General features: G+C 39.7%; 1 protein-coding gene across 3 annotated transcripts in view; it reads right to left on the bottom strand.

Moving 5' to 3' along the window:
• NCAM2 (neural cell adhesion molecule 2) overlaps positions 1-15,577 on the bottom strand; it is a 288,960-nt gene extending 273,383 nt beyond the window's left edge. For all 3 annotated transcript variants that reach the window (XM_032203980.1, XM_032203996.1, XM_032203989.1), the window contains exon 1: positions 15,468-15,577. In XM_032203980.1, the coding sequence (XP_032059871.1) occupies positions 15,468-15,519 (52 nt within the window). In that variant the 5' untranslated portion in view covers positions 15,520-15,577. The remainder of the gene's footprint in view (positions 1-15,467) is intronic.
• Positions 15,578-16,021: the final 444 nt, after the last annotated feature.

Here is a 16,021-nt window from a genome sequence, read left to right on the forward strand (position 1 = left end):
TTAGCGTAGGCTATACTTTTATTTATGTGAGTAGTCCCTGTGGGAAGAAAGAAACACATTCTTCTTTTCAGCATGTGGGACCCATGAGAAGCATAATCCATCTTCGACCTCTAATGGACCTCTGCAGGGCCACGTGTCCATGTCTTTCACACTGTCATCACTGCTGCTGCAGGTAGGGAAGCTTCCCAAAATGTTCCTTTCAGTATTTAAGCAAGCATACACTGAAGAAAACCCAAGCACAGGGAAAGTTAAATAGAAGTTGTTACTGACTTCAGAGAGTGAACTATATAAATCCATTTGGAAGGCACATCATGATTTCTGCAAGTCATCTGGGGAAGAAGTATGAATATTCATGTGCACTCAGCAGGAGGTGGTGATTGATTTTATGAATTTATGAAATATGATTGGTTTTAAATATGTCATTTCAACAGCCCTTGGATGTAGGTTTAAAGCTGCTGCTGAAATTTTCAATCTCAACCTCTCCACATTGTCAGTGGTTAAAACAAAGGAATTCTGCTATATCTAAATACATTCAGTTAAACACAATTTACATGAGCTACCTGTTGAAGTTAACAAGTACCACAAGCACAGCTGCACACTCTGTACCTCTGTTCTTTTTGCAATCCCCTTCTTGTTCCCCCATTATTCTTTTCCAGGTCTCTGAGACTTGACTTTAAATAAATTAGGCTGCTGTTTATATAGCTAACCCAATTTGCAGCAATTGATGACTTCTTACTTGTGCAAACAATACAGGGAACACACAAGTTCTGGCCCTGTAATTACTCTGTTCACTCTTTTGTGCTAGGAGATCAGGGAGTGTGTGTTCCAAACAGCATTTCAGAGCCCTCCCAATTTCTACTGTGTGGATTAAAGCATTTAGACTGTAACAGCACTCGGTGCCCTGTAAAACACTCATTCAAAATGCCTGCATAAATAACATTATTGCCTGTTTTTATGTCAACAGATGATCAAATTGATTTAGTACTATATGACCCTCAAACATATTGCAAAGACAGCTATGCAAACACTACCCCACTTTTAAATATAAGAGGAAAAAGACTCCAGAGGACAAATGTAGGCCCATCTTGATTCCCAGAACAGATACAGAACTCAGGACTAAAGATATCTAGCCTGCCAATTTTAGTAAATGGAGTTTGTAAGAAAGAGGGGTGGGGTGGGGGAGCTTGGTCAGGTTCTCAGCCTATCAATCCTGGCAGCATCTTTCTTGCCCAATTTCAAACACTTGCAGTGTTAGCAGTCCAACAGTCACAGCCAGCCATGAAAGCCAAAACAGACGGTTTGGCCAAGGAAAGACGACAACTTGGTTGCTCGTTTTCATTCGTCAAAGAGAGAAATCATTAGTGCTATTATTTCAAAACTGCCAAGAATAGGTACTTTCTGATGCAGAGTCAGAATAGAGACTAGAGAACATAGAAAAATATTTAAATACAGATCTTACATAATCTTTAGATTTAAAAAAAAAAATGTAGTTTCCCACTATTATCCTTTAAAAACAAGCATTCCAGTTGCTATCTGCAGATTTCAATAAGGATTTCTGGGGATACTCCTTAGGATTCTCAAGGAATGTCAAATCATCACACACACCAAATACACTGGCCTCAGATAAAACTTATTTAAGACAGAGCTGCTTGAATCAGTGTGCACACTCCTAAAGAGCAACCCTGAAGTCAATTTACAGTCACTGCAGATTTCCGTGCCACTGTTGGTTCTGTATCTTAACATTAAAGAAAAGCAGGATGATTGGTAAAGCACTGGACTGAAATCAGGACAGCTGGTTCAATTCTGGATTTACAATGGACTTGGTCTGACCTTGATCACGTTTCTTTCAGTTCCTGTCAATAAAATAAGGAACCTCAACACAATTAAGGGGAAAAAAAGTATCCACAGGAGTTTTACTCTCCTTATTTTGTAAAGACATATTCACATTTCTGAGACACAAATGAAGTAATTCATAGTAAGCCACAAAGCTTCACAATAGAAGAACCCAGGTTTCCTGCCTAATAGTAGTATTCTAACAAGAATACTCTCAGATTTCATTAAATAATTATTCTCTATTTAAATGGATAACTATTCTATTGACTAAAAATTGGTATTCAATGTATCAAATTTGATCTGACTTTATTTGACCAAAAAGTAGTTTGAAGATAAAAAAAATAATTAAAATAATGACTTTTAAACTTAACATACGTTTCAAAAGTTACTAATGTAATAAAGCTGGGTTTTCCTTTCTCACTAGTAGTTCAGCTCCTCTCAGTTATACCCGTTTCAGTGTAGTACTGGACTTTTACTTCATGAATATAACCTGCACGGGTACTCCCACAACAATATGCCACAATAAGTGCCCCTAATAAGAATCAGTAGAATAAAGTTTACTTGGTTTCCTAGAATTTATGGAGTAACATCACATACATGCATTAGAAAAGACTTTGCAATTTTTAGGGCCCCACCCTAAAGCCTGAAGAGACCTGAATCAAGTTTATTGCCTCTACTTAGGTCATGCGTGCATTGCTGTGGCCCAAGCTAGTTGTGCCCATAACACTGTTAGCAGCATAAGTGTGATGCAGAGGGGCCTTAACTCAAGCATGGAATCAATAGTTTCATTTGTTGTAAGCATGTCATCTATTTACTTGAGTCACACATTTTCCTCCAGCGCTCCTAAGGTATGTGTGCAATGTGTGCCATAAGGACTATGCTGTACCATTTAGATTTACTGGTTTAGGACTTCCTTAGCTTGAGCTTCAGCCTTAATCTTGCTGTGGACACACTGACACAAACTTTGGCAGGCAGACACAAGCCTGAGCTGGCCAGATGCAACCTAATGGTGATTTGTGCATCTGTAATTACCACAACACTGTGCTAATGTTAATCAGCCTTGACGACAATTTGTTCAAGCCATGTCACAAGAACAGCAGTTTTAGTTCACTGGGAGCTAGTTTGTGCTCAGTTGACTGGGAGAATGAGCAGGGTGAGTTTGCATCTGCCTAGGAAAAGCCACGGAGATATGCCTGATAACTCCCTACTGTTTCCAGCAGGAGGACTTGAGGGGTCTGTCATGAGGCTTTGCACATTTCATGCTGAGGTTTCCTCAGTGTTATTGATACCTGATGGCATACATGTTCCAAAGCAAGTGTACCAGAAGCAATTTTAGCATTCACGAATAATACTGAATATACAATTATACAAAACACATTATTGTGTAGAAAACCCTATAAAGACAAAAAAATAAAAGAAAAGGGTTCGAGTTCTCTGATCTGCAGAAACTATTCAGAATTAAAAACCAGAAAGTTTCCATTCTTATTTAGCCTTTAGCTACTCTCTCCAGAGAAGCAAAGATGCTATTTGTGTCAGTTTCAATAAGAGACTTCATTGTGTGTAAGTCTATGCATATGACATTGAATGGACAGACCACATACTTTTAGAAAGACAGATACTTTGAAATCTATACTCTTATAACAAAAAATGTGTTTTACTTGTTGTCTGTGATTACCAGCAGGTCACATACTTCATTTTTCAGTTGAATCAGTACCTTCCCCCTATTTTATTTATTTTTTGCCACATTGTTCCATAGACCACATGCCTTAACAAATGCAAAAAAGGCTGGAACCAGAAGTTTTACCACAAAAATATTTATCTCCATTACATCATATCTCAAAAACGCAGCTTATATTATGCAGTTACACCACACAATGCAACTGAAAGGAAGTGCTGCTCGAAGAGAGAAATCCTGCCAAATGGAAGTAGGGCAGAGCTGACTGAACTCAATGAATCTTTGAGAAAGTTAACTGTTTCCATTCCCCTTTTTACTTCTTGTAGCACAACAGGACTCCAAAGGTACTTTTATAATGGAACAAATAAAAATTTAAAATATTCTTTATGTAGCCATGAATTAAGCCTTATATAAGAATACTACACAATTAAAACTTCGACTAATAAAAATGTTTGGTTTGTACAAAAATATTTATCATGAAAAATAGCTTTTACTTCACTATGCATTCTTCCTAAAAAATGCTTAGAAAGGCTACTACTCTCATTTTTGCTGCTGTAGTAATTCTTTGTCACAGATTTACAGCTATTTTTAGAACTGAATTTTAGAAAAAAAAAAAAGATATCTGAATTTTGACATACTGCTTTTTAAAATTGTGATAATTCAAGCAAAAAGTACTCAGAACATTCATGTCTATTTGCATATGTGGCCACAGTTCAAATGAAAATATAACAACATAGCTATTCTACATTTTTATGAATTTAATGAACAGTTGTGAAAATGCCTGCATTGCCTCTAAGATTGTCTTCCAGTCTTAAGAATAAAATATTTCACAGCCATTATGTAAAACTTGGTAAGATACATTAAAATACACCTACACTATGCAAACAGAACTTTTTTATTAATATTTTTGGACACCAACACCCCTCCTGCCCCAGGGGAAAACAAAACAATTTAAAAAAATAGAACATCTATGAGAAAAACATGAACCTTCAATAAATATTAAGTATTTGGTATTACCTCCTTCCTGCTACCAGAGTTTCCCTCTTTTTCCCTGATTAGAGGATTGGTGTTTTAATAAATGTCCACAAACTTATTCACAAGATTCATTACACCGTTTTCCTAAGTAAAAATAGAACATCACACAAATCGATTGTTTTATAGGTTCACAAATACAGATGTTACTACTTTAATACCTGCAGTTCACATGTAATAGGTTTAGTGTGGTAATGAACAGCACAAAAGGTTTTCTGCAGGGCATGACATTCATTGACATGGTTATAAATGGAGAGTACCTAGAAACCTTTCAGGACTGAATTTGGTCATCTCAGTAGTCTAGAAAACAGTCATAAACACATTTAAGGTGAATTAAAGCAATATTAATATTTACTAACCACAAGAATACAAAGATTTCCTTAGAATAGCTCTTACAATATTATTTATATGAAAATGTATTATACTTTTATATTCTCTGTTTATTCAATGGCTACAGGTGTTTTTTTCTAGTTTAAAACAGTCACAGAAAAACTGTTATCAGAACTCACCTATCCAAGAGCACAAGGACTTTTCTCTTGTAAAGGAGTATTTCTTGGTTTTATTTATTTAAGAATTTGTTCAGAGTAGATAAAAATAAAAGGTTTACTACTTATAGGAAAGTATTTCTTTTCATCAACATTTTTATAGGAAGCAGTATCTTCCCCAGCCAGATCTGCTCTTCCATACATAAAATCAAGTGTTTGATCATGGATCTAGGGAGTTGTTTTTTGTTGTCGTTTGCTGTTGTGTTTTTTTTTTTTTTAAAAAAAGCACATATATTATATGTGTGTGTATGTAGATATATATATATATATGCTATCAGAACACAACAACTAAAAGGCTACATGCACAAAATGAAACTGGTGATTCCCAAGGTCTCAGAACACACAAAGGAATTATGTTTGCATGTGACAGAAATAGTGAATATAATGTTAGAAATGAATTTTGATGTTACCAGTAAGCAAGCAAATTGCAATTTAATGTTCTTTCAGCACTATCATGGACTCAGAAATAAAGACTACCACAACCATCACATTACATGAGTATCTGTAATTTTAATTCTAAGAATGTTAAAACTTAGAGTAAGTCTACAATGGCTTTAGGAGAACTGTAGAGCAAAACATCTATGATTGTTCTCAAAATCAGCAACATCAATTCCATTTATGCAGGCCTTATAATCCACAGTCATTCACAGCAATGTAACACGAAGGTACTGGGGAGGATTATTTCGACTAAATGCTAAAAGCTGTTGAACCCAATGTCTGTAACTGCCATAAACTGGCAAAAATCCATTTAACATCTGATCATTCAGACAGAATGCTTACAGACTTCCAGCCATGATCTGAATACTGAACATTCAAGGAGCAGGTCTGACTGGTGTCACAAGGCCACAGACCAAAACAAACAAGTAAATCAAACATCTCAGAAACAAACAAAAACAAATGATATATACTCTTTTTATTATTGAATGGTAAACTCCCCAACACAGCTATAACCGGGGCAGCAAGAACCTCGTGACACACAATGATTAACTGCATTAACTGCACAAAGCTCAACATTCTCATACACTCCCAGAGGGAAAACATGAAATCAGCAGCTTACGGTAAGTCTTTGGCTTTATTATTAAAAAAACACAGTGCACGAGACAAAAAATGATATTTTTATCTATCTTAAATGGAACCTGTCACATCAGAACATCACCTGGGTTCTGACTTTTGTGTTGCTGGATTACTGCTATGCTTTGTCAGTGCTACTTTATAAACATGCCCACTACATAGACATACATAAAGTTAGAGCTTGATTTTCTATTCTTCACTAAATCAGAAATCCCACATACTCACATGGGAGTTATACAACTCCTGAAAGCTCCAATCAGGCCCTGAAAGCTGCAATCAGTACAAGCCCCGTAACAGCACTCTAGGTGCACAAGTCTCCCATTGACTCCAGTGGGAGTTTCATGACTGCAGGGGTTGCATAGTTCTGTCAGCAGAACTCACCTCACATAACAGAATTTTCTTAAAATAAGCTGTAAAGGCTAAAGATAAATGTAGCATTTGTGTTACACTACAGACACTGTTTATTGGAAGAAGTCTGCATTTAGTTCTCAAATATCTAAAATTAGAATATTATTCTACAAACACAGAAAGCACTGGAGCACATGTATTATTGCATTATTTATAAAATTCACAAATTATTACTGATGACAATGCCCAGTTAGTTATAATTCATCCTGAATTTCAGATTAAATTTACAGAATTAGAATTCAGGAGCAAAAAGCAAAACACAAACTAATAAAAGCAAACCTATCATGAAATATGGATGTCTGACAAAATCATGCAGGCGATTAGCATAAACCACGAGGTTCCAGTGTTCCACATTTTCATCTCTGTGGTTCTCTATTTTTCTCATATACACAAATAACTAATTTAAGGCTGCATTTTTAAAGAACAATTTTCTTTCACTTTCAAAGAGATGTAAGTGATGAAAACAGAGAAAATGTTTTTGACAACCAAGCATCTGAATTTCTGAAGCTTTACCAGGCACAGCTTATTTATTATTATTTATTTACTTTTAAAACGTACAGACATCTGTTGACACCAGCAGAATATGCAAGAGGTACCAAGGACAAAACTCTGGTAATTCTTACTGCATTCAGAAATAATATCTGCTACGAACACCTACTAACAGATGAGAAATGCTGGAATAATATTTTCCAGAAAGTACCATTCAGCAATTGGAGAATTATTTTCCCCTACATCTTAAGAACATTTACATGAAGAATGCCTTTGAAGCAAATCATTTGAAGGGATCTCCTGGTACGTTCTGGAGACCCACTGATTGTAACACTTTCATAAATAAATAAAGAACCATCTAAAGAATAATCATGCTTCTTCCTTCTCACTCTTGGAATGCTCCAGAGTCACTTTTTTTTTGTTGTTTTGTTTTTTTTTTTTTGACCAGGAATTGTATTTTGTACTGAAGATTTTTGTAACCTATTTATGTCCATTTACTCACATATCATGATTGCCTTTAAACTATCTCAGCACTGTGTACTCATCCCTGAAGCCACCTTCTTAGTAATCAAATCTCTCTCAGCATTCATTTTACTATGCTAACTACACAAAAGCTTCAGACCCCACCCCATGTGTGAGGCACATCTTGCAACACTGATTACAGGAAAGAAATCAGAAACAAAAAAATAAATACAAAATACCAGAAGTACAAACAGTATAAAAAGTATAGTATAAACAAAGAGGTTGCATACCATCAGCCTGATGGAGATCAGCTTAAAATTCAAGTACTGATTTAATAGACATTAACATCAAGTAAGATAACCATTACCTAAAGGCTAGGAAAATACATAAAATACTGGCAAAAGGTACAAAAAAACAGCAAACAAAACAACATGTATTTAAATCTTTGGGAAGTCCATGAATATAACACATAGCTCTGATTCCCTAACAGAAGAGATGCATAGCTTTTCTGTGGTTCTCATGAGATCACAGAAAAGATAGGTAAGGAATTATTTGCAATCCTTACATTACCATATTCCTTACATTACTTGAAACACTGCAAGTAAGGATCTGAACATGACTTTTCAGGCTGCTTTCTGTATTTTCCTCAGTCATTGACATAGTGCACCAAATAGATCAAAGTATCACCTGGTTTAAGAACAAACTCATGTAGCAGAGATTTGTTAAGATTATTAAGGAAGTTCACATAGATGTTACCTGACATACCCCTGAATGCTGTAGGGTGCGCTGATGGAAGTACCACACTGTTCTTGTTTTGCACTTACTGTTTCTTCATGCATTGTCTTACTGTCTTTAGTCCCTGTCAGGCCAGGAGGTCACTGGAGTACATGAACCTTCGTTCTGACCCAGCAGGCACCCAGCAGCAATTTATGAGTCGTTTAATAACTTTTTAAAAAAATGCTGTATTGCATTACTCCTGTTAACTGATCTTCACTGTTTAACACACACACCTTATTTTCTACCCTCTCCCCCAGTCCCTGGGTATTTAGCTTATTTTGCTTTGACCAATTAACATAATTACACAGTATTGACATAATAACATTGCAGTTCTGATTACATCTTTCCTGTTAGAATAAAGAAGAAAATTCATTGTACATGATCAGTACAGAAAGCTGTTCATAGCAAGATGTAGAATTACCTCTCCTTACCTGTTCACATCCACCTGCAACACTTACTACAAGGATCTCCATACACTGCATTAAGCCTCTTTTTAAATGTCTATTATTTTAATTATAGACCTGACTTCGAACAAGTCAAGTTCAGCTGTGGTACAATGGTCTGTGAAGTTAATGGGTTTGCAATTGCTTGCAGCTCTACTGGATATTGTGCACCACATGGTAGTAGCAAGAAAATTGATGGCAATGGCTTTGTTTTCAAACTGAATTGAGATTATGTTCCAAATGGCACTGCTTGGGCAAAGTGATGAGGACAGCAACTCCTTGTATGAGTTATATACACAAATTCCAGGTATGAATTTCAGCTTATAGCCAGTCAAACAACTTGCATTGTTACTTAAGCTACAATTGCAACATAAATACTCAACTTAATATTAGCTAACTGGAGAAGTCATTTTGAGAAGAGAATTTTCCTTCATGACCTTAATATATATTATTCGTAAGCTACAGGGACATTACATTTTACTTTGAATATTTCTGATATGCAAAGTTACTCAACCACCTTTGTCTGCTGTGTAGCAATTCTACTCAAATAATTTGAACACTAAATAAAAACAGTGTACCCTTCAAAAGGCACAAAACAGATTTATGTAAGAAGAAAAATATAGACTGAGCAAATAGAAGAGCCGTTTCTCCCCTCTCCCCCACTTTCGTTCTGGAAAAGTCACTACATCTTAAGTGAAAGTGTTGATGTTTTATGCTTTTTATGGAAAGCTTGTTCTTGAAGGAACACATGCAGGACTTGGATGAGAGGAAATTTATTACAGTCACGATACGGAGGAACAAAGAAGCTGACTGAATCCCCGTAATATTTAATGGAGCTTTGCAAGTTTATCTGAACATTTTCCATCCACGAATTGGCCATTTCAAATCACATCATACTTATATCGTGGTAAACAGCCATGGTTAAGAGCTGTCCAGGCTTACTGAAATTATTTGTTCAAACATGCTTTTAAAAGACTCAATCATCCTGCTTGCAATGCTACGACATTAAAAAAACAGGTGAAATCAAACACCTGCTTATTTATCTTTCAAAAAGAATGTAGAACATGTAAAATATTGTACAAGTTTGTGTTAAATGATAAAAGAGTTATTAAATAGGTAGATACCACATAATGAAGTTTTAGTTGATACACTTAATTGTCTAACTCCTTCTCCAAGCAACTTTCATGAGACAGTAAAATAATTGCTTTTAAAGAACTGGCCCAGTTTGGTTCTCATGCAAACAAAAACTTCAGGCAGTGAAAATTATCCTCTAACTAGGATCAGTAGATTTTGGCCACAATGTCTATAGTCATTCTCATATTTAATAAGTGCCTTATAAATGTATCATTCCATGGTAGATCTTACTTGTTGAATGATCTGAGTTGTAGCCTCTACTACTGTGGCATGTCATTAATGATCCACATTTTGATGCATAGAGATGAATTCTGTTACGAAGCTTCCATTTTCCTAAATAATAACAGCACCATAAATAGAAAGTATCATCCCATATCATGCTTCTTCATAAGTGAATGCTGATCACCTCCTGCCACTTCAAGAGATGCTTTCACACACTGCACAGCCTAATCAAAAACCCACTGCAGCCAACTGACTCCTGCTCAGCACAGCAGCCTCTGCATTAGTGCAACCAGCAGCACTTCCATTAAGTTACTCAAGTGCAGGTCATTTAAACCAGATACGGGGTTCTTGTTAGACAAGGTTTTCTAAAAAGTAAGAATGCATGTATGCATACACAAGCCTTGTTGTTTCCTTTCTACATCATCTTTAAGTAGGTTTTAGAACATGTTCCTCTGCCAGTACAAGAAGATTTTAGTATCATAAGCTGTCACCACATATAGATGTAGTCAGGAAAGTCACTCTGTTCATGTTTTTTTTTTTTTGTGTGTTTTTTTTTTCTTCCATTCCTCTAACTTTATCATTCCAGGAATTAAAAGTTTGATTCTGATCTCAGCTGCAGTACAGCAAATGCCTTCTCCAATTAATGAAGCCATTCAAATGATAACAAATAACAAAAAAATCTAACCCTATAACAAATAAAAGAAGCTTTGCACCTTTGTTTTTGAAGACCTCATTCAAAATGTTATAGCATGACATCAGAAGCCTGAAGAATACCTTGCCAACTTAACTCTTCATTGTCTTGACATCCTCTAAAAATATCTATATACATGCAACTACAGTATTAAGTGAAACTGAGCTAAAAACACAGTAAAAAGATTTTGTGGAAGACTGCAGAATTATGTTGCTGAAGCTGGACATCCTCAGATTGAGGTAACAGCAGGAAGTACTTTGAATGCTCTACTTATCAATGAAAATTTTTGTGAGCTTTAAAAGAGATACCAAAAACTGAGTGATTTCAGTCAATTATCTACCCTAGAAAGCACTAAATATACTAAGGAGGGAAAAAAGAAGACATGGAACAGGACATAATTAATTAGGTCAGAATAAGGTCACAATTAATTGATTGATTATCACAAAGTGATAATACAACGTGCTACATACCAATATGCCTAGATCTAGCATATTGCACCTAAATGGGCCTTCAAATTTGAAGCTATCAGGTAGGTTATCCATAAGGTCTCCCAATTCTCTTCTATTTCCAAATTCCAAGAGCCATCAAAAATCAATTTCAAATCGTCTGTGACATGTAAAACCTTGTGATATGCTTCAAGCATACTGCCCTTACTTTATGAAACTAAGGTGTGCAATTAAAGGGAGAACGAGCAAAACATCTGGCATGTTACTTCATATAAACTATTTAAAATATAAATAGAAGTATAAATCCATATTGTATATCTAGATAAGTCAGTCCTAGTCTTTCAGTAATGGATTTTCAACTCAGACACAAATGACTACATAGTTAAAACATGTGTTTCCCAAAACATCGTATTAACTTGATTATTCTGGAATCAGATGGCACATACTGAATGTAACTGGGGGATTACTGGAATAAATTGGAAGAAAATCAGTAGTCAAACATGAATCATCTGGGAGAAGTGCCTCAAATAAAAAGGTCAATGAAAGGGCAAATAAATACAGCATTTGTTCTCAAATTTATTTTATTTTTAAGAAGGCTGTGAAAGGCAAATAATACACAAGTTGGTCATAACACCACAGTAACATTCCCACAGATGATAAGAATTAGCTAAATAAATACATGAACCACTTTGCAGGAGAAAGACAGTCAAAATGATACTGTTCAACCTCTTAAAAAAAAAAATCAAAGCTTTAGCTCTATAGCTTTATTTTCATACATTTCATGATTTAAAGCCACTGCAAACAATAAAAATCTCTACATAAATCATTTTGTATATAATTACATGGAACAAAACTCCACATATTTCTTAACAATACATTCTTGAGACAATCTGCTGAACATCCCAGTTTATTTTCAGGCAGATACTTTGACTTTTGTCTTCACTTGAAAAGGAGTTAAATAGGCTAGCTACATAGGAGTTACATCAAACCAAGCATTCTTTTAACACCTTTTTTTGTTTAAGAGTGAAAAGGAGTGAAGGCAGACTGATTTATTTTCATCTTATTGCAGTTGTATAAATCAACTGGTAGCAGAAAATAATAGCTATCTGAAGTTATAAACATTTCAGATTTCAGTTTACAATTAGAGTATAATATAAATTGCACTTAATCCATTGGACAAACTGTGATTGACTTCAAAAATTCCAAATTTCATGTATTCTCTACAAAAAGCAGAAAGAAGCAAGACTTGAGGAAATAACTACACTGCAGCAAATAAGATGCACCTGCTAGCAACTGTTTTAGAGAACATTCCTTATTAGCAAACAGTCCCTTGTAAACAATTGTACACAGAAACTCTGCATCAAAACCAAAAATGAACTTCCTATCAAAGCAGCAAAGAGAAGAAACTTCAAGCTCAATGACTGAATAAGTACTCACTCATACAAATCTTCTGGATGAATACAAAATGGATTAAATCCTGCAAGCGAAACACTTTCTATTGCAGCTTAACAGAAATTTGCTAACCCAAAGAACTGTATATTATGCAGAGTGATAGAAGAAATAGGATTTAGCGATCTGGGAAGGTGTCCATTTCATTCACTCTAAGTCAGTGTCCCCAGACACTGTTAAAAACCAATGAAGTCTACTCTGAGTGTTGTATCACTATGCATGCTAAAAGGCAGAGTTACAGAGAGGAGCTTTTTCTTTATCGCTTATTTATTTGTTAAACCAAACCTAATTAATTTGGGGTCTTTCAGTTTGGGTATTTTTTAAATGTTAAGGAAACATACTTTTGTTTTAGCACAACAACATGGCCAGTTAAATCTCTCCCTTGTGATGAAACAAGGAGAAGAAATATTTGGCCTCGGTTGATAATTATGACACTAGTAAGCTCTGAAGTGAGCTGGGTAGGGGGGAGGGGGCTGTCAGCTACTTGCTTTCAAACTGCTCTGATTTTCTGAAATGGCACAAAGTATCACAGCTTCCTTGCCCCAGTCTTAGACCTAACAGCATTTTGCAATGAAAAAGCTTCAGTTATTCTTCATGAAATCTGCTGCAGCTATATGCTCAGAAATGCAAGTCTTCATTCTAAGACTTTCAGTATTTCTGAAGCAAATGATCCAAATCCCGTTACTGGGTTTTTCTCAACTGTCTACATTACCTCTACTTTAACATTAAATAAAATCATAATTATCACATATCAACAGGGTAAGACTAGAGTTTCTGGAATACCCTCACAGATTACTTGCATCATTGCAAGAGATCTCAAGATTACTAAGAGGAGGTGTCAAAAAAAATGCAAAATAAGCCCCTCACCAAGTCAATGTTATTTTCAAATTAAAAAAAACCTGTAGAATCTTCCTCTCCCCTAGCAACCTAAATGGCAATATTTTCCATATGCAGATGTTTCTCCCACTCTTATTTGCTATCCCCTATTGTGGGTTGAGGCTATTTTCCACAGCCTGTGGTCCTGCAATTTCCACAACCACTCAAAAAATCTTACACTTCCCACCTTACAGCTATTCACTTTTTTTTTTATATATATAAATACTTTTCTCCATTGAGTTAACACTAATAACTTACTGTCAATATTAGATTTATAGAGCTCTTATCCTCCTCTTTCCATCCCCCTTCCCTATCTATCCAGCTATCGTTTTTAAAACTCAGCCTAATGGCACGTCGGATTTCATTCCATTATTCACCCCCTGACGTTTGCGATGCTACGATACCGAAACTATGTAACCTTTCTACACTGCAGTAACCACACTCCACAAAGTAGCTTTCTGCCGCTCCTCCGTGAGGGGAACGGCGGACCACGTCTCCACAACCATTACACACAGGTGGATCAATGGCAAGACTGAAGGATGCTTTTCCCTTCTCCTCCTCCTTCGCCACCCCGGCGATGCTGGGAAGCCTCCGCACCGCTTCTGAATCGCTAATCGGGAGACCTCCTCCAGAGCTCGTCCCGAGGTGGCGAAAGCAGAGAAGTCTCTCGCTGCGAATTGCGAGCATCTGGTGGTTGCTCGCTACTTCTCGCCCAGACAAAATGTCTGCGCGGCAGGAGGTTTGGAGACGAGCTCCTGGAAGGCGGGGGCGCTGGGAGCCGCAGTCCCCACACCTTACTGCTGGGCGCCCCCCGCCCCTCACCCGGCGCGGCGGAGCCCGCAGCCGCCCCCCGCAAGGCGCCGGCAGGGCAGGTACCGGGGCGGGACGCCGGCCCCCGCCCCACACCCCCCGCCCAGCCCGGCTCGGTGCAGCCCGGCCCGGTGCCCCCGGCCCGCCGCGGGGCGAGGCCCCGTCCCCAGCGCGGGGCAGCGGCCGGCGCGGCCGTGGAGCTCTGCCGCCCCCTGCTGCAAGGCCGGCCCGAGGGAGGGATGCTCCCCGCTCGCGCGGGGCGCGTTTTCCATCGCTAGCACCGCTATTTCCCCCTGAAACCTCCCCAAAAGCAGCGGGCGAGCGAGGCAGTGCCCTCGGGCGGCGGGCACGGCCCCCGCGGCCGAAACTCGCCGTGGCCACCCCCCTTTAGATCCCCATCCCCACCAAGCCCCGCTGACAGACGCCCCCGCCCCGCGCACCTGCCCCCCGCGGGGCCCAAGCCGCTGCCTGCGTGAGCGCCCCCCGGACGCGGCCGCACCCGCACCCGCAGCGCCTCGCCGCCGCTCCCGGGGCGAGCCCAGCCCAGCCGGCGCAGCGCGGTGCGGTCGGGGTCCGCCTGGCCGCAGCCGTCAGGGGAAGCCCTGACGGGGACAGCCCCCGGCAGGTGCCTCGCGGGCTCCGCGGCGACACTTCTCGGCGGTGCCCAGCGCGGCGCCCACGCTGCCTTCCCCTCCGACAGACAGCGCGGTCCCCGACAGCGTCTTTCTTATTTTTTTTTTCTTCGATGCCCTCCCACATTTATCGCCAAAAAAAAAAAAAAAGGCAAGACCCCGTACGAAGCAGCTAAGTGCACCGAGCAGCTCCCAGCTTTTTTTTTTTTTTTTTTTTCCTCCCTTTCCTCACGAAGGGCTCCTCTCCCCGAGGGCTGTTATAAGAGGGGAAGGGGGCGAATTAGGCAAGTTTGAGGTCCCTTCTAATCCGATTCCAGCGGGACGCAACGCTTCGATTTTTTTCTCCGTTTCTTTCTCAGTTACACGCTAACCTGAGCGATGGAGCGAGCCCACGGCATAGGTACGAATTATTCAAAAATGAAAAAAATTAAAAATAAAAAATAAAAAGCAGCAGCAGCAGACCCGCTCCTACCTTGCCCGCTACTGAGGAGCAATCCGAGCAGGTAGAGAGGCAGGAGGCTCATGTTCAGGAGCTCACGCCGGCGGACAGTTCCAAGTTAGAGGTGCTCAGCCCAGGCCAGCCCCGCCGCCAGCCGCCGCTGCTCCCTCCCTCCCGCCCAGCCCTCCCGGCCGGCCGTGCCGCGCAGCCCCGCTCCGCACCGCTCCGCACCGCGCCGCTCGCCAAGTGGCTGGGGGCGCCGCGCCGCGCCGCACTATATCGGGGAGCCGGCGGCCGCCGCGCAGGGGGCGGGCACACGGCGGCCCGCGCGGATCCCTCCGCCGCACACGCACGGGTGAAACGCTGACGGCCTCAGCGCGATTCCTCCGCCGCGGGCTCGGAGCCTCCCTCTCTCCCCTTCTTGCCTCCCGCCCCGGGGGACGAGGCGAGTCCCGTGCAGCATCCCCGCGGAGGCTGCTCCCGCGCCCGAGGGGAGGCAGCCTGAAGGGAGAGGCGGCGGCTCGGCTGCGGAGCCCGGCGGGAAGCCCCAAGTCCCCCGGGAAGGGAGAGCCGAGTGCGAGTGTGGC

Source organism: Aythya fuligula, chromosome 1 (assembly GCF_009819795.1).
Source record: "Aythya fuligula isolate bAytFul2 chromosome 1, bAytFul2.pri, whole genome shotgun sequence".
Lineage (NCBI taxonomy): Eukaryota > Metazoa > Chordata > Aves > Anseriformes > Anatidae > Aythya > Aythya fuligula.